The 24,380-nt window shown below is 40.6% G+C and overlaps 2 protein-coding genes across 3 annotated transcripts in view; one reads left to right on the top strand and one right to left on the bottom strand.

Annotated features, from left to right (window-relative positions):
- MED23 (mediator complex subunit 23) overlaps positions 1–5,990 on the top strand; it is a 57,823-nt gene extending 51,833 nt beyond the window's left edge. Inside the window, exons 27-30 of one of the 2 annotated variants that reach the window (XM_090039174.1) lie at positions 356–570; positions 2,032–2,152; positions 3,925–4,056; positions 4,756–5,990. In XM_090039174.1, coding sequence (XP_089895300.1) covers positions 356–570; positions 2,032–2,152; positions 3,925–4,056; positions 4,756–4,929 — 642 coding nt within the window. In that variant the 3' untranslated portion in view covers positions 4,930–5,990. The remainder of the gene's footprint in view (positions 1–355; positions 571–2,031; positions 2,153–3,924; positions 4,057–4,755) is intronic. The other variant, XM_090039182.1, reaches the window with a different exon arrangement.
- Positions 5,991–9,648: 3,658 nt separating this feature from the next.
- On the bottom strand, positions 9,649–24,123 carry ARG1 (arginase 1). The gene is given in 8 exon segments (XM_090039196.1): positions 9,649–9,782; positions 11,326–11,462; positions 12,196–12,300; positions 12,911–13,005; positions 13,493–13,652; positions 14,279–14,453; positions 16,186–16,279; positions 24,064–24,123. Coding segments are annotated over 8 exon segments (948 nt in total). The 3' UTR covers positions 9,649–9,660.
- Between the last annotated feature and the right edge of the window lie 257 nt (positions 24,124–24,380).

The following is a 24,380-nucleotide window of genomic DNA, read 5'->3' as shown; positions in this document are numbered from 1 at the left end:
CATGGCTTCCTTCACGGATTCCAAATGTTCTGTTTTATTTTCCTTAGTCTCCAGTTTCCATTCCTGATTTGTGCCTCCCTATACCTGGAGGAGTTTTTCCCATTGTCTTTCACCAAGCCTCTCCTTTTAACCGTCGCATATATTTCTTTAAACTCTGTGTGCTCAAACAGTTTTCCTATTAAGTGTTTCCATCCAGTCTCTCTTAAACTGTGGACGTCTCATGTTTTATGCTTGTCTTGACTCATTTGGAAAGCTCGGTGTGCATTTAAGAGTGTTTTACAAATATTTACAGTTTACAGCAATATGAGTCAGGTGGGGAAGAAAGCTTTGCTGTTCTCTTTTTTGTTTTGGGCAGGAGCCATACTGGATTGTCCTCCATGATCGGATTGTGAGTGTTATCAACAGTCCCAGCTTGACATCAGAAACAGAGTGGGTTGGCTACCCATTCCAGCTGTTTGACTTCACAGCCTGTCATCAGTCTTACTCAGAAATGAGCTGTAGCTACACACTGGCATTGGCACATGCTGTGTGGCATCATTCAAGTATTGGCCAACTCTCCCTCATCCCAAAGTATGTATAGTGGGTGCTGTGTCATTTAAATTACATTTTAAAATTCTGTGCATATTTTAAACAGAAAAATGGTATATCCAGTTTGAACACAAAGTGTGTATATTTTTGTCTTTAAAATGGTAGCCTTAGGGCTGTAATTAGGGTTATAATTTAAGGCATGTTCCATCTTGTGTAGATTGTTTTGATTTGGCTTTCTTCATTCAATTTGGCTTCTGATAATAACGAAATAGAAATATTCTTAATTCCTCTATTATAATTGGGTCTGTGTAGCTTTGTCTTTGATCTGTATGTGTAACATCTGTCTGTCACTGAGATGCATTCGTAAACTAATAGCCATTGCAATTTGGGGATGTTTTTGTGTTGGAAAGTACCATATCATTTCCTACAAACTTTCCAGTTCCTCTTTTAAAAGTCCTTCTTGAGTTTATAGCTTTCTTTGAAGTATTTTTGCCAATTAGTAGTGATACCAGTTGAATGACTTAGCACCATTCTTACTATGCAAGAGGCCCCATTTGACTCAACTTTTCTTAATTGAGCCTCTGCTGTTCTTTTTATCATTGGGACAGTATGGATTTATCAATAATGAATCTCAGCAGAAGTACTCTAAAAGCTTTACTGAAATTGCAAATACTCCAAGTATTCAGCTGTTTTAAACAGGAGCACCTGATATGGCTAGTAGGAGAGAGCGAAACACTGGTTGAAAAGTATAGGATTTTCTTGTTGTGGAAATCCTCAATCTGAAGTGGACCCAGAAAAGCCCAAATTAAGTCATACATTTCTGAACTTGAGTGTCCATAATATTTCCTATCGAATGTTGATAAATTATTATTAGTATTATTTGTTCGTAATAATAACTATAGCATTTAGAAACCATGATCACAGAACAAAACCCACTGTGATGGGGTTTATATAAGCAATGAAAACCAACTTACAATCCAAGGGCATTTTTACACATGTAAGCATTGTAGTACTGGGCACTTTGAAAAGAGCCTGGTACTGCAATGCTTGCAGTTGTATAAGCAGCAAAATGTGCATCAGCACTGAGAAAATGGTGGCAGTGCACTCTTGAACTAAAACACAGAGAAGGTGCTTTAGTTCAAAAGTGCACCGCTGCCATTTTCTGCTTGCTGACACATTTTGCTGCTTATACAACTGCACGTGACACAGCACAGTGTGAATCAGCTCCAATGAATAGAGTCTTCTCCGAAGCGGTGGATCTCCAGCATGTCACGGGACCAAAAAGTATGTGTATAAATGCCCCAACTGTAAAATGAAAAATGAAAGCTAGATGAATACAGATAAACATACGTGTGGAGGTACAAGAAAATGATGAGACTGCCTGTCATAGTCAAAATAGTGGGCAGTACTCTCAGCTCACAATTGTATCTTTTCAGTGATTAAGTTAACATAAAAATAAAATGTACAAAATAGTGATGAGTGTCCTGTCTTGCCATGTTCCAGATTCCTCTCAGAAATATTGATACCTATAGTGAAGACAGAATTCCAGTTACTTTATGTTTACCATCTTGTTGGTCCTTTTCTGCAGCGATTTCAGCAAGAGAGGACACGATGTATGATAGAGGTAAAATGTAACTTTTGCTCTGTTTTTTTTATAATTCTATAAATTTTATAATTTTTTTGTAATTCTAGCTTTTCTTTGATCTCCTAAAAACAGAGAAAAATCTGTTGTTATGTTTGCAGGTTTTCAAAATGCTCTGTACAAACATGAAACTCAGTGCTGGGTGGGAGCCCTTATCAGTTAATTGAAAATTGACTGAGTTTCATACAGAAAGAAGTATGTAGCATTTTAAAAAGTGTAAAATAGGTTCAAATACTTGACTTGTGCACTTGCTCTTCATCTTAGAGTGTGTTCACAGTACCTTACGGACAGGGCTGGTTGTACTGTTAAGATTGTCTAACACTTTCAAGTATAAGACCCTTTCCAGTTACTTATATTTTTCCATACTTAACCATTCCAGCTGATATTTTTCATGTACCTGTCTACCTCAGCCTGATCATCATTTCATCTGATTTTAGTTCTATTTCTGATATTGGAGATTCTGTTTCTGATATTGTGATCAGGAAGTGTAACATTGTTTTGCCCATGCTTAAAAAAAATGATGACGTCATTTTTCACCAAGGTCAAATGCCTCAGTTCTTTTCAGTAGATTTGAAATTTGGCTGGGGAGTCGCCCGTGTTTCATGGAAGTTTTTTGATGTCACCAATGAGAACTTTGCCATGTTCAGTCTCTGAAAAGTTTCAGTTTTCACCTTCTTGGCAGAGACTTGTTATTTCAGCAGACAGCTTTTCTGTAGACCCCATCTGTACTACGCAAGCTGCAGCCCAGGTCTACAGGTAGCTAATTTCCTTGCAAATGCTTTGTGACATCAAGAACTGAGAGCATAGACATGGTCTCTCCTGATCTCCAAATGCTGCTCCTAACATCTAAGCAACTTGGATAAGGAGAAACAAACAAGGGTGGAATACAGAGAGGTGAAGAATTGTAAAAGGAGGTGCTCTCCCCCCTTGCTCTCACGGACTAAAAGAAATGAGAGACAGATTTGCAGGAAAAGCAGAGGATGACATGAACAGGTGAGGTTGCATATATAGGAGTCAAGGGAGAAGCGTTAAGCAGAATGTGCAGAAGGGAGCAGAGAAATAAAGGGCATATAGAGCTACCAGAACACAGTACCCTCCAAATCAGGGAATTCTTTGCTCTTAGCAGAAGACTGAAATATAGTGGGCAAACTGTGTGTCTCACATCTCTGTAGTGACTGATACAGAGAACAGATACAGAGGATAACAGCCTACCACAGTTACCAGTTTTGTTCATTCGCCCTGTCAGCTGTGGGGGCTCACAGTCATGAGAGCTTGCTACTTGCCAGTGCAGGGGGAGCTCCTTGTACCAGCAGTAATTCATGATCACACAATCACACCTCCTGCCACGCACATACAGCATGGCAGGAAGTGCGATTTGTGTGGATCATGCATCAGATCCCATGCGTGTCTAGAGGGGATCCCATCGCACCTGCATGTCTTAAAGCTCATTACAGTCAATAAGTCTTAAACACATGCTTTATTCTTTCCTGATTTTAAAAAAAAATATTGGTTATTTCATAAAGAATAAACCAAAGTACTATAAATAGGATTTTTGAAAGACTATTATTCTGAATTTCCTGAGTGAGTGTCATGAGTTGTGTCTCTTTATTCAGATGGTAAGAATGTATTTAAATAGAGGCTCAAGTAAGAGCTATGTAAATGAGTTTTTCTTTCACAAAAGAATAAACTTAAAAATAAACATAAAATCTTAACGGTTGTCTAATCTTCTGTTTTGTTTCCTTTTATGGAAACAGATTGGAGTGGCATTTTATGAAATGCTTCTTGTGGTGGACCAGTGCAGTACACATCTGAATTACATGGATCCCATATGTGATTTCTTGTATCATATGAAGTACATGTTTACTGGTGACAGCGTGAAAGATCAAGTAAGTAAACAACATACTTGGATGATAAAAGGAAATTTCCTTTTTAATATATCAATTTATAACATAATATTTTTGTTTATGCTCTTACATGTAAAAGCACATCAAAACACTTCACAGCTGATTGGCTTGCATACATTAAAATCCAGGTATCTATACCACTTCGTAGTTAAAAGATGTATGGAACCATATAATGTAGCTTATACTGAAATAAATTTCAGACAGCAAAGAAATTCTGAACAGAACTTGTTTTGTATTAAAGAAGGCACTAGGATGCAGCTATGTAAACACTTTTATAGTTTGCTACTTAAGGGTATTACCTATTCTATTTTAGTCTATGCTTCTCAAGTTTTTATTGTGAATTTCTGGTTCAAATAAGATGACCAAATTTCACCTGGTTTGGTTGGATAAATTTAAATCACACAAGGTTCACCATAAAGCTTCTTGTGCCTTTCTCTCTTTTTAATGCAATCTAGGCTAGTGGTAGTAAAAAGAGACAGTGCAGTGCTTATCTGGGCTGAACACATTTTACACGTTTAGGAGGGGTTCTGAATAGAGATTCAGGGATTCATTTATGTGGTTATTTACCATAAATCTGTCTCAACATGCTTTTATACTACCATTTCCTTCATACAGTAGAAAAGTGTCACAGTATTTTGTTTACACAAGGCATTTAAGTGATCTCTCTCTCTTCTTTTATAGGTTGAGAAAATTATCTGCAATTTAAGACCAGCTTTGAAACTCCGTTTGCGTTTCATAACGCATATCAGCAAAATGGAGCCAGCTGCTGTTTCTCAGCAGCCCATGAACAGTGGTTCTCCAGCACCACAGCCTAGCCAGGTGCCTGTCAATGTTGCCTTGCCAGTAACACAGTAAAACAAGGCAAAGCACCGTGTTGCTTTAAAGACTGTCTTTTATATTGATTGAGATGGAACTTAATCAGACTTGATGTGTGGCACACGGTATCAGAGGGGAAGAGACAGTATAGAAACCACTGCTTAATTTGATTGATATGATGGATCTATCTAGTCAGATGCATTCAAGTCTTCCTATCTCTTTATATCAGAGACATGATTAGTTGCTGTATTTGTAACCATCCTGGTTCTCCATACTTCTGTCTATGTTTACCTGAGGCTATTCAGAGGTGTCTTTTGCTAAGGTAACTCCTCACCTTGCTTGCTTACTTTTAACTGAGAAGTATGGATCCCAAATGTATCAGATTATCTCTTCAAACCTTGGGACCTAATTGTAATAGGATAGACATAAAAGATGAATATTTTGATTGTAATTAGGCAGTACCATCAACATAACATCTTCACCTTGCTTCAGTTAATACCATTTTGAGATCAGTGGGACTGCTCATGGAACAGGGTCCCACTCATCTTAAATCAGGCACAGTCCAGTCCTAGATGTACATACCCCATTAACTTGGCTTCCTGCTCATGAAAAAAAATGTTGTGGGGCAAAAATAATGGGTGATGTTCTTTTGATAAGATGAGCAAGTTTAGTCCCTGATCCAGGAAAGCATCTCTGATTAAGTCATTATGGCTGAAGTTGTAAAGTCTTTTTAAAGGCTTAACATGTCCAAGTGTAAGCAGTGAAACAGCTTACTGTCTTCATGAAAGCTATAGTTTTGATCTAGCATGATCCCTCAGGATGCTAGATTATTAGCTAAAATGGAACTGTATTTAAATCTATGGTTTCAGTAAAGTTTTTTGCTGGTGGATGTTTATCTTTCCTATTTAGGAAATGGTGTAATTTTTATTAGTCAATCACTTTGGGATTTCTATATCTATATCCTATTTTAGATTTGTATAATACTTCATTCTTCAGCTTTTATTTGTGTGTGTACTATCAGTTGTTTAACAGGTATGATTTGATAATGAATGAAAAGTCTACTGAGATTTGTAAAATATTGATTGTGTTTGATGCATTTTAAAAAGTTTTTAAAAATAAAAATGTCTAAAAGAATATAGCAATATTGCTTATATTAAGCATGGTAATTTGTTTGCCCTGAAAGTAAGGATTGGTCAAAACATTCAAGTTTCTCCAAGTCCTAAATCTTCACATTTACAACAGTACCAACTCAGATGGATCTCAGCGGACCACACAAGTTTAGATGAATTAAGCCGAAGCACTACCTCTCAATAAAAATCTGAGTACTTTACAAATACTACCCATTCCATATATATAATTCTTTTACCTCAATTTACATGCTTAATACCGCTAGCAGATTTTTTAATTGGTATCTCCAGTAATGGCAACTTCTGAGTTATGCATTAGTCCAAGGTCTTACCAAGTGCTTTGGTGTATGAATTGCCTTATCTATATCCAGCCTGTTGACCAAGAACTGTACTGCTTTAACAGTCCTCTTAACCATTCACTATTTAGTTTTATGGGTAGAATTACTGTCATCCTATTGGTATCATTCAATCCAGACATTTGAGGGAAAAGTTTGTTCTTGATATGTCTGAAGCAGTAGTCCTAGACAAAGTAAGATACCAGTCCTAGTGAGAGTGATGTCAGCGTTGTTTGGTTTGAGAACCATTTGATCTCTCATCTTAAGCATCAAGCTTTAAAAGAGTGGTTTGATTGTTTGCATTGTGGCTGCCTACTGACATAAAAAGGCATGTTACTTTAAACTCCACACGCCCCTGCACCAAGCCCAGCACATGCCCAAAAGAAACAGCACGTTAGTTGGACCTGGCTCTCCCCAACATCTGTATAGATCAGGAATTTCAGCAGGGCTTTTCCAGCATTTTTAACTAATAGCTAATTGAAGTGCCAAAAAGCCCTGCTGAAGTGCACAGTCTATACAGATGCTGCAGAGGTTGCTTGAATGAATGCGCTGCCTCTTCCGGTAAAGTGCTGGTTTGGTTTGTTGGTTTTTTTCCCAATGTTCCTCGCTTTCGACTGAAAGCCCTGCATTTTCAAAGTTTTCCTTGTTTGCTTAGGCTTTAAATTGCTATCACAGCAAGGCAAAGTCATGTGTAATTTGTCATATATTTGGGGAACTGATGATTGATTTGTAAAACTGGAAGGTGAGGCACTCAGCTGCCAAGGCCATGGTAACATGAGTTAATGTTTGTAGGACTTGCATCATGAGATTTGAATGATGGATAGACAAACACCTGACTCAGGTTCTGCAGAAGGGAGAGTATAGAGCATGGTGCAGAAACATGTCTGGTTCACCCTTTTCCCCTACCCCTCAATATATGGGATTTTTTATTCTTGTAGATTTAATTAAAGAAAAAGCATCCAGTAAAATTTGAACAATTGTCTGTAATATGAAAGCCTAGTTGAGGCTCTGAAAAATGGTGAATTCAGTTTTTAGCCACCAGAGGGAGTTTTGTCTGATGCATTCCTGTTCTTTAATTTATACTATTCAATCTGCAGCATTTCAGTAGACTATGTTAATTGATCTTTTATTTATAATGCAGAGGAAGAACAACTGTTCTTCCTTCTCACAGAGGGTGGGTTATAATGCAATAGATTTACACTGCAGCAAAACAGGTTTAGTTTAAATCTCAGGAAAAAACTTCCTACCTCTAAAAATGTAGGACAGCGAAACAAGCAGCCCTTGGAAGTTTTGGAATCTCCTTTATTGGAGGTTTTCAAGGACAAGCTATATGGCCATTTATCTTGGATGGTTTAGGAATAGCCCTTAAGGTGGTTGGACTGGATAATCTTTGACAATCCTTACAACCCCATGACTGAAACATACCCACTAAATAGGGCTGTGCGAAACAGCACCATTTCGTTTTGACTTCCATTTCACCATTTTGAAAGGACAATGTTTCATTTTGTCATTTCGTTTTGTCGTCTCCTGCCAAGTTTTAAGGAGACAGGTGAAGAGATTTCTGAGAAACTGCACCTCAAACAATTGAAAGGAAAACTCGAATTGCTTGCCAGCCGCGGCAGGCTCCTGTCATGCACACACTGATCCAGGTGCCTGCACCCCCAGAAGGAGTCCAGCACAGCCCTGCAGCCCTCTCGGGTGCGAGCCCCCAGATCTGCGTGCAGGATGACAGGAGGTTGCCGCCGGGGACCTGCACTGAGCGCAGCCTGCACCCAGCACCGAGAAGATTCCTGTTGCTGCAGGATGACAGGAGGCTGTTGCTGCTACCTGGAGCCAGCGGCAGCAGCAATCTTCCCGGTGCTGGGCCTGCGCTGTGCCCAGTGCCAGTCCCAGGTGGCAGCAGCAGCCTCCTGTCATCCAGCGCACAGGCCCAGAGGCCCGCACTCCTGGGGGGGGCTGCGGGGCTGTGCCAGACTCCTCCTGGGAGTCCGGGCCCCCAGATCACACGGGACGACAGGAGGCTGATGCTGCCAGCTGACACCAGTGCTGGGCACAGCCCATGCCAAGCACTGGGAAGACTGGTGCTGCCACTGGCCCCAGCCAGCAGCGACAGCATGCTGTCATCCCATACGTAGGTCTGGGGGTCCACAGCCCACAGGAGGCCTGTGGGGCTGTGCCAGACTCTTCCCGGGGGGGTGCGGGCTCCCGGATCTGCACGGGGGATAACAGCAGGCTGCTGCTGCTGCCGGCTGGGACCGGTGCTGAAGCCAAGCAAGCCCAGCTTTGAAACTTGAAACATCTCAAAACTTTTGAAACGTTTCAAGTGCTCTCATTTCATTTTGAAGCTATTTCAAAGACTTGTTTTGTTTCTTTTCGATTTTGCTGATTCAAGCTCAAAATGCATTGAAACAGCTTCAAAACAAAACACCTGGCAAAACTTCTACTAAACAGTCATGAAAATATTTCCCAAAGCCAGTTAATGTATGTTAAACTGTAAATCAACGTAAGTAATTCCTTACATATTTTGACTCAAGTTTTAGTAAGCTAGGAAGTGAGTTTTCGTAACATTTTGGTAGTGTTGAAGTGATGTAGTTATGATGGTCCAGGAAATGCATGATTTTCTGTGGATGATATGTTTTATTGATCCAGCTGCATGGTTGGGAGGGATTTAGACAAGCTTTCAGGTCTCAGTACACTTCTGCAGACCACAGGCCCTATACCTGTGATATCTGAAAGTTTGTCTGAATTTCTCCCAACTATGCAGCTGGTTCAGTAAAAGATACCACCCAGAAAAATGCTTACATATCTTTTCATAATGTTTCCATTGTTGCTTACAGCATTGTGTGTTTGGACATGTGGAAGTTTGCTGCAGGTTTTTTTTAGTGCTAACAGTTTTCAGATTTTTGCAAGCAATTGTATTCATGACCAAAGAAAACTGTTCAGTGCTTAAACATACATTCCCATTTTTTAATGCGTTTTATAAGAAAGTAACTAAGAGAAGGACCAGTAAAATGAACATGTGATTTACAGCCATGGTATATAAATGGTTTGACTTGACACTTACTGTTTGTATGAGAAATTGTATGTGATCGCCTCTGTTGCCTAACATTTCCAGGCTTTATTAGCATCTCATTGTTTGGGGCACAAAGAGAGACTTATTTCATGCTTCAGGTCATCAAAGTTGTCCATAAAAATAAGTAACTGCCATTGTATTTTAATACTAAAAAAACACAATAGAATATAATTGAGACTGTTCAGATGAATGTTTGTGGCTGGGGAATAGAGTAACGGGAACTATGAGAGCCTTCTCACATTGCTCTAAAACAGGACAAGATCATGGCAATAGCTGTGTTCACTGTTGAATTAACTTCTTCCTGTGTCTTCCCACAAGATGGATTGATCTCCATCATATCTACTGCTGAGAGCAATCCTGTAATTTTAATAAAAGTTTTACTCAAAAAATTTAATTTGATTTATAACTTTCTTTTCAATGTGAGGAATTCCAAAGTCAGTGCTGTTTCAAGGTAACATGCATTTTTCCCCCTTTATACTGTCTTTGTTAAACAAAGAGTGCAAACAGAAGTAACAATTGGAATGTTTCAGGCCACCTGTATAAACGTATTGCCTTTTGAAACACTACCAAAGTGGTCAAAGTGCTCCAGAATAGTACCTCCTTCAATGAAGCACTACTTTGGACCTTTTAATTTTGTCACTTGTGCACAAGAACATGGAGGGAGAGCTTTCTGCTGTCCAAGCTACCAGGTTCCACTCCAGGTCCCAGGATGCTGCTAGTTTTCTGCTGAGACACCCTCCCCATCCCTCCACCAGATCCACTGCTTCCAGAGCTGGGCTGGAACCAGACTCCGTTCCCTGCCAAATCCTGGGGCCACTGCAAGAGTCGGGGCCTTCCAGCTCCAAGCCTCTCTACCTCTAAGAGGAAAAGTTTGGGGGATTTGGAGCTTGGGATTCTAGCAGTATCCCAACTGGGAAAAGTGGGATCCTGGGATGCCCCCTCAGTCCTTACCTCTTCACTGTAGTGCTCTGTGTTCTCCCTTACCTTCCACTCTCTCTGTGGAGGAAGGGGGAAACAGAGCCACAGACTCCTGCAGCCTTTTGAAACAGACATGTGCCCCCTAGCTGAAATAATTATTTTGAAAATGCTCCCAAGTGTATCCCACTTGGAAACATTTCCACAGTAACTTGTCTGCATCCTAAGGCACTGCAGCTAGTACCGAACAATTTCTGCTCTAGGGCAAGATACTTAGGGTTAAGGTTTTTCTTCTCTGCTCCCCTGCTGGATGCCAAAGTGCTGGTGTTAGGGAGCCAGTTATGACTCCATCATTTTCATTTAAAGACTAGTATAACTTGCACCAACTTGCTGAGTTCCTAAGGGCTCAGAAGCCACTTTGGCCACTGGTAAAATCACAGGTGCAAGAAGCCAATGTTTCAGCTTGCTGGCAAGGGCGGTAACCAAGCAATGGTTCATCAAATGGAGACTGTTCACTTGAGTGGAGCAGAGAGGCTCATCAGAAGGATCACGTGACAGAGGGCTCTGGAAGTGATGACTGTCATAGCCTGCTCTAATTGCTGTCTTGCCAACCAGAACAAGAAGGCAAGTTTGCAGAAAAGAAGTAATGGGTCTTAGGACCTGGAAAGGAGCAACCAAAGCCCACAAGAGGTTTGAAGAGGTGAGGAATCTGAAAGTGAGGATTTTGCATGCAGCTGTCTGTGGGATTGTTTCTTTTTTTTGCTTCCTCTAATTCTATTGTGCTTTCCTCTGAATGTGTATGATACACATGTGCTATTTGCAAGGCCTCTCCATTCTTTTCTGTAACTGGTCAGTGTTCCCAAAGTGTTCAGTTGTGAGCTGGTGTTACCTGTGCACCCTGGGAAAGATGAGCTCAAGCTGTCAGGTGCTGAAATTCTGAATGTTGAAGATAAAGCTGGATGCTTTGTCAGGTGTGAAATTGTACCTGTTTTATAAAGTTCTTCTGTCATATACATGCCCTCCCTAAAAGTCATTCCTCCAGGAACAGAGGTGCCTGTAGCTGGTGTCAGAGAGGGTTCCAAGCCATCAACATCAAAACTTAAGTGAATTGGTGTCTTCTTACTTGGTGGGGAACAAGAAAACAGAGTTAGAACATCTGTGTGCAGGAAACTTTGAAGTGGTTCTCTGAAAATGTTCTTTGCAAGTTGGAAAAACTTAAAACCTCTCCATTTAACTTTCTTGTGCCCTACTTGGAAAACATCTACATTTGGCACAGAAGTTATAAAATGTAGGGTTCTGGATGCTGTCATGGTGCAACAAAAAAAAGATTGCTAATTTTATGCAGCATTTGTCTACTTTTGAGAAGTGATTGTAAAACATCTGGTAATGTGCATCAGGGCTGTAGGAAAGTAGAGATGGGGAGAACTTACTGGATCTGTCCCTCAGATTAGAATATTTTAAAAATAAAACAATTTAAATATAATCACAACAAACACGATGTGTTTTAAATGTACACAAATCAAAAGAGTTTTAAAGGGACCTCAGGTGAGAAAGCCAACAATATTAACAAGTTCATAACTGTCAAGGCAGAAAAACTGTCTGACTTGTGTTCAGATTACTGTCAGTAGATACAATGTCTGGCTTGTGTTTGCAAATATTTGACTGAGCTGTATTCCAATATCCAGTAGTCCTATTAATCATACATATTGCAGACTTCTGCTGTCCTGAAACAAGTTTATTCTACCATTATTCATGCTACATCCCTGGAGTTCACTGGTGTCATCCCCAATCACTTCTGCAAATGGGTAATGTAATTTTTACCCTCACTAATAAATTATACATTCTGTTTACTTACTTGGCTAGCAAATAGCTAAGTGTTTCCTCCATCACCTTCCCAATCCTGAGTTTATCTGCTTCACTCATTGAATAGCACTTAATGCCCAGAGATTTCACAATGCAGCTGAAAGACATACAAATGATTAAATAAATTTAAATTGCTTTTCGACATTGAATAAATGTGTATTGTCCTTAAATGTTTACCTTTTATCAGAAAGCTAAGTGCAAATATTTTAAGTGATCTTACATTTTTATTCTGCTTACAAATTATGATGGAGTTATTGGGGCAGGGGGATACATATTCACTTTATAGTCAAGGGCTTAATTTTTTTAAGTGCTTAAGGGGATATTTAATACCTTAGATCTAGATCAACTATGTTTGAAATGTGTATCTAATGGTTTGGGGTTTGGCTGCATTAAGTCAAAATGATGCCTAAAAATCTGTCTGTGTGCTTAAGCTTGTTTTTTAATTCTTTTGTAATAGATGTATGAAATTGGTGTATTCATACAAGTGCTGGTTTAGACATACAGGGAGGATATGAGGGAAATATCAGAAAAGCAGCAGCAGTTGCTTGAAAACCCTTTTTTTTGCCAGCAGATGTCAGAATGGAAGAACCAGGTGATTTGAGGAGGAAAAGGAAGGAAAAAGGCAAGGAAGAGCTGGGATGTCTAGGAGATAAGGGGGACCATACTGAAAGAACAGACTGGGCATCAGAAGGTGAAACTAGACTCACTGTTCACCAGGGTCCACATCTCTCAGGCCAATATATACAATGTCCTTAGCAGACAGGCAAGGAGTTACCCACGAGAATCCTGGAACATCAGGCACCTAAGAAGTTCATAAGAACAGGTTTCATTTTTCACTCCATTACAGCACAGAATCCAGTTTTGTGCAAAAAGGTGCAAAGCAAGCTTCTGTTCAGTGCAATTATTCATGTCTCTTTTTGTTTTGGTTTTTTTTGCTTAAAGCCCTGACTACTTGAAAACCACTGATGTATGAGTGTACAACAGTCAGAAGTGTTGAGATGAGGCTGAAAAGGAAAAGTAGTGCCAGAGAAAACTTGCTTGAGGCTGGGGGATGCCCGCAGTCCCAGCTGGAGGGTTCAGTGTAGGGACAAGGAGACTTCTAGTCCTTCTTTTGCATACAGAAGTGAGGCTGGTCTGGTTAGGGAGCCCAGGTTCTGCATTTATGAAGAAATAGGTAGGCAGTTTCTAAATGTAACAATGGTGGTCAGGGAGAGTAGAGTGTGATCTTGACCCATCCTACCCACTTGTGATAAGATCCCAATAAAAAGAGTTTGTGATGATTGCATTACCTTGTCCTTCAGTTCCTTTATGAGGAAAGCCATGGGCTGCCCATGCAGGTTCCCGCTTGGAGATGTTAGTGGTGTGTTAATGTCAGTGTGGGCATCAAACCAAACCAAACCAAGATCTGCGTGAACTTTTTGATGCCACGAGATGGTTCCTATTGCCAAACTGCATAAGCAGAGATGGACATAAACACAAGAGATAAGCAGTGGAGCACAGGTAGCATGGTTTCTGTTATGGATCAAAATGACAAAGCTTTTTGTAATGTTGTAAATATTCCCCAAGTATAGCATTCTGGAATGAGAAATGCCATTTTCTTTTGGTTTACTTACAAACATATGGCACTTAAGGAGATCCCTCACTTTCTTGAAGTTATGTATGTGATTGGATGGTTCAAAGTTTTAAGGCCTGAGGTGAATCAGTAACAACCTACTTTGTCCTCCTTGGGAATACTTGCAGTCTATAAAGTTATGCAATATGTAAGCATTCATAGGACTGTCCCAAATCTCTACAACACTCCAAGGTGTATCAGTGATGGAGTAAGCGTCCTCTGTAAGTTTTTTAAAAGTGAATACAACTGGACAGGAGACAGCCTTGTCTGCATGGCTGAACTTTTTATTTCCCCGTTGTCTTAAAGAGAGTTTGCTGTATGGAAAGTTGTTGACTTAGTTTAACAGACAGCTAGGCTTGAAGCCACACTGTAACGACTTAAATCAAGCAGGCGCTTCAGTAGGGAGCTTGTACTGTGCTGGAAGCCATTCATGCTTTTGTAAAAATATTGTCTAATAAACAACCTGTGATCCCCGCCAAGTATCAGACAGGTTCTTCTACTTTTCTTCACTTCCGCTACAGTATTCACTAGCTTCTCATTAGCCCTCCCAACAGATCTGGGATTTTTCACATTGTGACATGGACCATCATTGGGAACATCGTCAAACATCAGGTCTCCATAATCCTTGATGCCATACCCTGTAGTTAGCATGGCAGAGAGAATGTTAACAATAGCAAGTACATTATAACATTTCCTAGGCAATATTCCACAGCTAGTAATATGATATAAACAGCATTTATTTCATAAAGCAATTTTATGCTCAGATATGTGTAATGTCATTTTGCCTGAAAATTCATTTTTAACTTTACTTTTTTTCAGACTCTCAATTTGTAGCTAAGCCAGGACCATCCTGAAATATCTGGGTCGAAACAAATTTCCACCCCCTAAATAAATATCTATGAGATGGTCAAGTAGGGAAGATAAGAGAGGATCTTATCCTGGCTGCTACCTTAGGATCATAGGAAAGCAGGGCTGTAAGGGACCTCAGAAGGTCTAGTCCAGCCCTGTGCTCAAAAGGATCATCCCTGATTTAACCATCCCAGTCAAGCATCTGTCTAATCTGCCACTAAAAACTTCAAAGGATGGAGATTCCACAATTTCTCTTAGTAATCTGGTCCAATGTTTGATCACCCTCATAGCCAGAAAGTTCCTCCTAATCTCCAACCTAAATTTTCCCTGTTGAAGCTTGAGACCATTGTTCCTAGTTCTGTCCTCATTGATCACATCTCCATCTTCTCTGTAATCATCCATAAGGTATTTGGAAACTCTTACCAAATCTGCCCTCAGTCATCTCTTCTCCAAAATTAAATAATCCTAGTTCTTTCAGAGGAAGGACTGGTCAGCGGTCTGGGTGTTAACAGATGCAGATGCTCTGCCACAGAAAGGCCTCAAGTCAGTCATTCAGGGCCACATCCACAAAGGCAGTTGAGTACTGTGATGTTCAACATTGCAACACCTAAGCTTTAGGTGCCTGAACCCCACTGGAGGAGCCACAGCTCTCAGTTGGGCATCTAAACTCCCTGTTCAAGGGGGAGAGTTAGCTGCCTCAGACTGGGATTAAAACAACCAGAATGCTCAACAGTTTAGGACCTTTCTACACTGACTAGCCAACAAGAAATGCTTAAGAAAGGGATGCATCTCAAATCTAGTCCTTCAGGAGCTTAGGCAATAAGATTCATAGCATTGAGCCCTCTTCTGCAAGTAGGTACCTAAATTGATCCTTTTCAAAGATGGAGGATCTTCTCTTTTGTAAAGCATTGGAAGAAGTACTGGTGGAGAGGTGACCTTCCTCATTTTTATACATTAGCCTAATAGGATATGGTAGTCCTGGGTTCAATTCCTTTCTCAGTCTGAGTGGGGTCAAATGTACTTCTCCCAGGAGAGTCCCCTAAACATCAGCCTACAAATCATTCTGGGCCAAAATCACACTCTCCATCTCTCCTGCTGTAGCTTAGGAAATAGCTGCTAAAAGAATTCAAGATTCACTGGGTGAGAGAGAGAGCCAGCAGGAGCATGACTGTAGCCTTGTAATGATGGCACTCACACAGCCTGTGGAAATACTCGACTCAACACGCCATCAACAGGAAGCTAAAATTCTTGCTGGCCAGGAACTGAAATATTGTACAAACCTGCAGGCACTCTCGCTACCCACTGTGCACCACCTCCCCCAACCCTGATATTTAGTCATGGGGGGCTGAAAAAAATAGAGGCAAAAAAGTTGCACAGATTCTTGGATTTGGGTAGCTCTATGCAAAATCAGAAACATGGGCATATTTTTGTTTAATGATTTTTTTTAATTGAAGATGCTAACATCTAAGCAAATTATTGGCACACTTACAAATTAAAATAGCATCCTTCATCATTGCCCACTGGTTTCCTTTTGATAAGTACATTGTGCTATTAGTTTGTCAATCAAGCCAGCTTCCCTCATCACTGCTGGCCCTTCTTCCACTCCTTTCTGTACCTATTAATAACAAATACAATGTTAAATTCAGCAGCTCGGTTCTAGACAGCTAAATCAGAAACACACCTGGTTACAGCATAACTTAGATGAAACAGGGGACTATGTATAAATTTGCTGCCCTAAAATACTTGATTAGAAAGTAAAACAAATCAGGTAGCTCATATCTGATTTTCTGAAGTAGGCACTATGAGAGACAAGTCACAAAGATCTAGGCAGGAAATGTATTTAAGCCTCAAGCCTGAAAGCTGATCAGTGCAAAGCCCCCTTACATGTAACTAGATTCTGCAAGAGGTCTGATGTACAGGTTTAACTGGGGGTGCTAACTGGGGTTTAACTTTGCAGAGGTCCAGGCACAGAAGATCTAACTGCAGGATTGGTGCTCTAGTGAGTATAGAAATCATCACAAAATTAAATTGCTATCTTTGAGAGTCCTGGAGCTTAAAAGAACAACTCCCCAGACCTTTGTTTTAAAAAACAAAAACCCCTATTAATCCTTTTGACCACAGTAGATGGTCAAGAATTCAATCTTGCAGGTGATTTCAGTGAAAAAGAGAAATTGAAGGAGGAGCTGGGTACTGTCGACATTCTTCTCTTTATTTACAAGAAAGTGAACGGTCTATTTTCCTAAACAAAAGATGACTCAGACAAGCCAGAGACACTTTTTCCTTGCTCTCAGCACCCAGACTCTTGCCACCAGCAGCCAGCCCAAAAGCTCTCTCACCAGGACTCTCAGGATCACATGCTATGCTTGTTCAAGCTGTGCTGGAGCTTACTTCTTTGCTTCTGTGGTGCCTCTGCTTGTTTCTTCTCCTGAGCTGTTTCTTACTTTAGCTAGAGAGCCAACGACACACTTTCTTTCCTTCCCCAGATTTTTTGAATTCTTAAGCAAACTACCTATCTCTTTATTTTGGGCAAAAGTACGTATTTGCTTTTGGCAGGGTTTGGAGAATGCTGCTGTTTAACTTTGTAAAGGAAAGGCAGCAGTTGGAACTATCAGTTTTAACCAGGCTTAATTCAGCCTCTGAAAGTATTGTACAGGTATAAAGCAGAATTTATTCTGAAAGAAGAAGAAAAATGTTATTCTCATGCTGTAGGAACTCTATTCTAATTTTCAGCTCCATAGAAAGTCTCCATCTGGGTCTGAACAGGCAGCTGCTAGTTCTATCAGCGAATAAAATGGTCCGCTTTCACATCCAGCCACCTAGGGATTCTTACAAAGGTACCTCGAGTCATTTCAAAGAAAAGAAAATATTCTCCTATTGTATGCATTCTGTTCTGTACAAAATGCCTGAAAGCCTATGTCATGGATACATGGAAGAAAAAACAGTTCTGAGCGTAAGGAGATATTAATAACATGAAACAACTGGAGCACATCTTTTATCAGGCTAAGCTCGTTAGCGAAAATGATCACCTCATTTTCAACACCACGGCATCATTTCTGGTAATTATTTCATAGTGACTGTAGACCTTGTGAATGGTCGTGAAATTAGAAAGCTTCTCCAAATGTTGCTTTATAAGATTTAATGGGGGAACACACTTCAGCTGGCAAGGGGCTATGCACACAGATCTGGGCACGCAACTTCCTCTGACTTCTTTGATGTGCTCCACAGAGAGCAGCCGTTGGACCAGGTCCAGTCCATTTGACCGGACACATGCAGAGCTCTCATTCACTTTAATGCCCTGTTGCTTTAGAGGTAAGTTGGCTCCTTTACGTATTTCCTCATGAGTGGTAATTCCTAGAGGCCCAGCCGGCTAGGAAACTTGGCAGCAGGGTTGGAGGAGGGATTCATTGGTTTCCTTTTAAGTTTGTCTCCCACTTCCTCTGAAGTGGTCTAGCTTCAAGAGGAAAATTGCATTTCTCTTCTAACCCAGCTACAGAGCTGAACTGTCGCTGGGCTGCCTCATACTTTGAACTTTTAATTAAGATGCTGAAATAGAGATGGTCTGAATGCTCCCAAATCTGTACTTGAAGTACAAGGAACAATTTAAAGCAGACTGGCTGCCTTTGAAGTTCATGACTTACCCTCACATGAAAAAGAGACTTAGGATGGCCAAGAAACCAAAGCAGAGTTAACTGGCTTCCCATGAACTGGGTTGAGGGATGTCCTCTCAGCAGCATTTCATGGCTGTCCAGCCCCTAGAAACAAATTGGCAGCTTGGCTCCCGAGAGGTAAAGTGTGATCATGTTAATGGTCTTTACTCCTGTGAGCAGTTGTTTGTTTTGACTTGAAGCTAGGATTACTTGAGTGATCAAAATGAAAGCTGAATGTGTTAATTAGGGAACATATGAAGACATGTGAGACAGCAGGATTCAAGGGAGGGTTCTCAAGGATCTGTGCAATTAAAACAACATATTTTATTAAAGTAACAGTAGCATCCAGAGATCCAGCAGGTACCTCTATGCTTCCCCCATAATGTACACATACACATTACTGTAGTATCTGAATAGCTCAGATTTTCATTCATTTACCCTTACAACACCTCAATAGGGAGTGGTGGTGCTATTATCCCCACCCCACATACAAGAAACCAATAGACTAAGACTTGCCCAGGGTTACATTGGAAGTATGTGGTAGGGACTTCAACCTGAAGTTGCCAGGTTCTGAACTTATGTCCTAACTGCTGGACCATCTATCTGTTGTATTAGGTTTTGTATAGGTACCTGGAGACAGTTCCTGCTCTAAAAAGTTTACAGTCTAAATCAGGGATGCTCCACCTTCATCCCATGGAACAAATGCAGCCCAGGAAGCCATGTCATCCAACCCAGAGGGCTCGACACAGGTCAGGAAATTTGGCAGTGGAGGAGCAGTGCCACCTAATACTGCCACCCTTCCCTGCTGCCAACTCCAAGTCCCACACTGCAGGTTCGAGCCAGGCCATGATCCCTTCCCTGCTCCTGCCTCCCCCCCCCAGTAATGTTTGTTAGAATTTTTGCAGGAATTTAACATGAAATAGACATAATCTACTCTCTGCAAATAATGTCACAGTTGAAACATGGAAGCTACTACCAGAATGACTCATTCCAGGGCTCCAGTATCCTGTTTTTAGCAGTACCACTGCTTCTAAAAGACTAGTATAGAACAATTGCCTGTATGGGACCCCACCAGTTAGCAATATCATTTATGGCATGACACAGGAATGTTTATGTCATATATACAAATTATTCTGTCCAGTATAGTTGACTTTTTGTTACCATTTTAAATGACTAATCCATTTCTACATCTCACAAATATCTTGTTCTTGGTGCTAGGTTGGGGCAAGGAGGTCCATTTAGGACTTAATTTGAAAAGAAAACATTTGTTCAATTTTAAGTATGTTGCTGTGTAATTCTTTGAGTATCCCAAGCTTTCAGGCACTGTGAATGAGGACAAAAGGGAGCTCCTGCTTTACCTTCTGTGTTTTTTTAACTTAAGCATTCCTATATTGCTTACATATTCACACAACACTTCTTGGATGTCTGAAAATCTCATAATGCACCTGAGAACCCAAACTCTCGTGTGTGCATGTACAAATAAGATGCTCTTGTAACACCCACATTATTGTACTTTATTGCTTAATTTAAGTGTTCATCCAGAGACAGAAGGCACAGTTCATAGAAATGAGAGTAAATAATCTAGTTGGCTAGCTTGCAACTATTGTTTAAATGCATAAAATAAATAAAAGCTCTAAATGCTCTTATGAACAAATATCTACTGGCTAAGGATGATGAAAAATATGCAAGCATAGAGCAGTTTTACTATCCTCCTGCGATGTCTTCGTACTAAGATCAGAGATTTACACAGGTCCTTTTCACACTAACGTAATGAGCCTGTTGGTTATGAAACTTGCCTGAACTACATTTTTCCAACATTTTGTTTCTACAAGCAACATTAGATATAGTGAAGTAAAGACCTAAACCTCTGCTGAAAGTTATATAAAATCTAAATAGTAAATTCAGTGTGAAATGACAACATTGCCATATCTGTGAAATTTTTCTAGACCCCAAAAATTTAGAGGTGTGATTCCTATAGCTGCTGTACCTGAGGCACAGCATAAATATTAGGCACTGACAGCAGGTACTGTGCCAACTAGACACAGAATAAGCTGGTCATCACAGTAAAAGGTTTCCAACACAAAAGGGAGACAGAGTGAGAAGCAAAAGACCATAGGAAAGTCAGGAAAAGGGAGTAGCTTGATTTTTTTTCTTACTATTTCAAGTCTTTTTGTGAGCAGTGTGCAAGTGGTTAGTTTGTGTGGTGACTTTAAATGCCCTCAAGGATGTGATTTGGCAAATAGAATGAGAAAGAAAAAAGAGACGAAAGAAGCACATCGCACATATAGAGACAGTGTTTGCAAGGCTGATTAAATTAATAAAAATACCATAGATTTTCCTTCACTCTGGATGCTGCTAACCCACTCATGCTCAGACGTAGCCTATTCCAAGTGCAGCAAGATGCTCCTAAAAACACAGTTAGTGATTAGGAGTGGGCAAACAGAACAATTGTTTAATGCTCCAGGCCATGGAGGACCATCCTAAGCTAAATTAATACAAGTCCTTAAATATGTAGCTGGGAGGAGGAAGGGGCCCCACAAGTTTGATGTTAGCTCTCTCTGAAGAGAACGTGTTTTCTTTTTCGACTAGGTCAGGTTGTACTAACTTTCTTTTTAACTCCCAGGTAAATAAACTCCCTGGGGCCCAACAGGAGTTGCATCTTCTCTGTAAAAATGACTGTTTAAATATGAGTGGAGAAGGATTAATGATTTGGGAGAAGTGGTTGACTTCACATGACAAAAGACTTTCACTTAGGGCTTCAAAGCTAGAATTTGATCCTCCTTAATGAACATAATATTATCAACTTAGGGTGCATGCAATCATTCACCATACCTGGTCTACGTCCATGCAGCTTGCTTTACTTACTGCTGGGAGCTGAGCAGAGAGCCCAGTGTAAGTAACCCACTCAAGCAAATTAATTTAGATTATCATGACATCTGGGGGCAATTTAAGCTCTCTGCACACCTGTACAATTGGGCACTTACATTGATCTACCTGGTTAGATCAATCTAAGTGTAACTCCTGTGTGTACCCTCATGTATTCTTGTCTTTTTTCTCATAAGTGTGGCTGAGATGGTATTGCCGCCAGAACTAAGGTCAATACTTTCCAGCCTAAGGTTGGGCTCCTAAGTAACCCAAAAGGTTCTGAGCATCGACAGTCCTCTTTACAGTTTGCAACTCTTTGAAGTGTGTCTAAATGTGCAAAAGTCAGGAATCTCATTCTCAGTCTTGCAGTAGCAGGATCCCCCTTCTGCCCCCCACCCCCCATTTTACTGTTGTGTTTTGTTTCATATGGAGGAATGCATTTAGCTGCAATGCTTAAAATATACTGCTCTGAAAGAAGCGGTAACCCCTGGGAAAAAAAAATCATTTCAAACAGTAAGGAAGGGTGCTGGAGGGTATACCGTTTTGGTATTGCCCGAGGGGAAAACCCCTCTCACAAGCTGCCTGCTCTACTGACCCACCTCCTAGGAGTGGAGTAGGGGGATGGTAGAAAAGCTATACACGTTTGTCCAAGATCATTGTAAACACACTTTGTTTGGATCTAGCTACGTTCAAAACTGCTCAGCCCCCTGAGTGGTAGTCTCATTTTGGAAAGAGGTTAACACACTCAATACTGAGCTCTTTTGAAAATCTACCCTATTATTTTTATGCACCTACTCTCACGGATCTCAGACCCAAGGGGCTGCAACTCTATTTATATTACAATGCCGCAAGCGAACAGCCAGGACTAAAATGCAGATCTAGTAAAATACCTGCAGTCCAATGTAGCCAGAAAGCAGTGTTTTATGTGTATCTACCTGTCTAGACATACTTTGCAATATTAATGGTGCATTTACTTAGAAATAGATTGCAGAAATGAAATAATTCTTAACCAGACTAAACTGGCATGTTTCCTTAGGCATAGACATGAGAAGCAAATAATAGTCACTGTAGTGACTTCAAGTCATACCCTTATCCTCAGATGCCCCTTTTTAAAGGCCATTTGGAAACTTAAAGAATAGGCTTATGACAAGAGCCAAGTACATGGCAGGCTGAAAAGAAGATCTGTTTGTCTTCTTGAATGTGTGTGTAGGGTTGTTTCTAAAATATAGCTGAATTTGGTGACAGCAAAAAAGCCATGCTGCTTGCTGAACTAAAAAGGGGCCAGAAGCCATGCTGCTGTGAGTCTGAAAAATCTGCAGCTTTAAATGATTTTGGTGGGCTTTCATTTGCTTTGCTTTGCTTTGCTTTCCTTGGGAAAATTATCATTGGAGTTATATGGTAAGTTTGCCCTTGGGTGTTTGAGGTTTTTTTTCAGAAGAGCTGAGCACTCACAGCTTCTATTGGCTCTACCTAGAAGTACCAATAAAGAGACTTACAGTTGCTTTTCTAAATATATCTCACAGACTAGAAGAAATGACACCTAAACTATGCCAGCTTTGCCACTGGGCTGCCTAAAGCAGAATGAGGTAGGAGGCATAGCTCAATGTACTGAGTCTAAACAAAATTGTTTTTCAGTGGAAAAAATGGATTTTTGACTAAGGAAGCTGCTCTTTCTTTCCCCACAAAAAGAAAGGTTTTTTCCAAACTATTTGTACCCTAAAATGTTTCCTTGTTGCCTCATAGAAGTCAGAGTTTTGATGCTTTGCATTCCTCTTCTCCTCTAGGGGCCTGTTGTCCCACCTGGACTTCACTTCTCCTGATGCACTCCAGCCATATGACCGTCCTGGTTGCCACCTCGTCAGGGAGGGGCAGACAATGGGTACAATTATGAAAACTTTAGTAACCAAGGGCCCTGGCTTACAAAGGAGGCTAGAAACAGGAAAGACCACAGTGTGATTTCAGGACTGAAATATTTCCATATTCCACTAAAAACTCAGTATTTTCTGTAGGGGAAAGGGAAAAAAAGTGCCCATTTTCTGTTCATCTCTGATGGGTACCTCATGTCTGGTTTGAATTCTAGTAACTGCATTCATTGGTTGTTATATTTTGATATCACATAAGTTGACAAGCTTAATCATATCCGTATGTTTATTTGTATAATGTATTTCTTCTGTACCCAGCCCATGAATTTGAACAGTGTAAAACAAAAAAAAACAACCCAAAATCCAACAACCTACACATCAAAGCCCGTCCACAACTACATAACTAAATAAGTAGCTGACAAAAAGTCTGAGCAAAGTGCTCAGAAACAAATTCTGACATACAGGATGGAAGAGGGCGGGAGGGTCATAGGGACTAAAGAAGATCACATCAGAGGCACTGAGCATGCTGTGTCTAATTATTTAAATAAAGAGGACTGTATTGATTTCTGCACACTCAAGCAGATGTTTACTTAGAGCTCCACTTTACAGGATGTCACCAAGGTTAGTAAAACTCCCACATTTTATGTTCACAGAGGTTGGGTTTCTAGTGGAGAGCTTGTAATTATTCTTAAACCTTTGTTCTCAAGCCAATAAAGGCCCTGTTCCCCACTGAGGACTGAATTTGTGACAAGTGCATGCTATGAATAAGCAGCTTGTGAGCTCTGCGAAACTACAAAGGGAGGAGGAGAGAGAAAGACAACTCTCCTGGACTTCAGTAGCTCAAGCTACTAAACAGAATTTAACTCCATGTTTTGAAAATCAGCCCTTGGGCTGAAGAGGTAGAAGCAGTGGTCATTCCATGATCTATATTATGCCCTCTTCTGACAAAGAGAGGGAGACAGAGAAGAGTATGGGATGAAGGTCAGGGGCAATAGTATTTGGGAAAACCTGAAGATGCTTGTTACCTGTCCCTTCGAAAAAGGAGCCCCAATGATTCCAAGTCACATCTTTGGTTTGACACTCATCCAGACGTACACCTTCAGCTTTGAGGGAGCACACCAAAGTGGGACAGGTTCCTTATCTTGGCCCACTGACTAGCACACCTCTCACTGGCTGAGAACAGATTCCCCGCATTTATAACAGCAGCAAAGGCATTTACCATCACAAGGACGGGGGATTCTCTCTCTCCACCCATTGCAAAAAGCAACTGTGCAAGAACAGCATCAACAGTCACCACTTTCTTGTCCTTGAGTACATGCACAAGAGTAACTGTTTAATGCCC

This window comes from Crocodylus siamensis, chromosome 1 (assembly GCF_052110815.1).
Source record: "Crocodylus siamensis isolate JL-2025a chromosome 1, ASM5211081v1, whole genome shotgun sequence".
NCBI classification, from domain to species: Eukaryota; Metazoa; Chordata; order Crocodylia; family Crocodylidae; genus Crocodylus; species Crocodylus siamensis.
The sequence above is the reverse complement of the archived record's forward strand: the minus strand, read 5'-3'. Positions and strand labels throughout refer to the sequence as shown.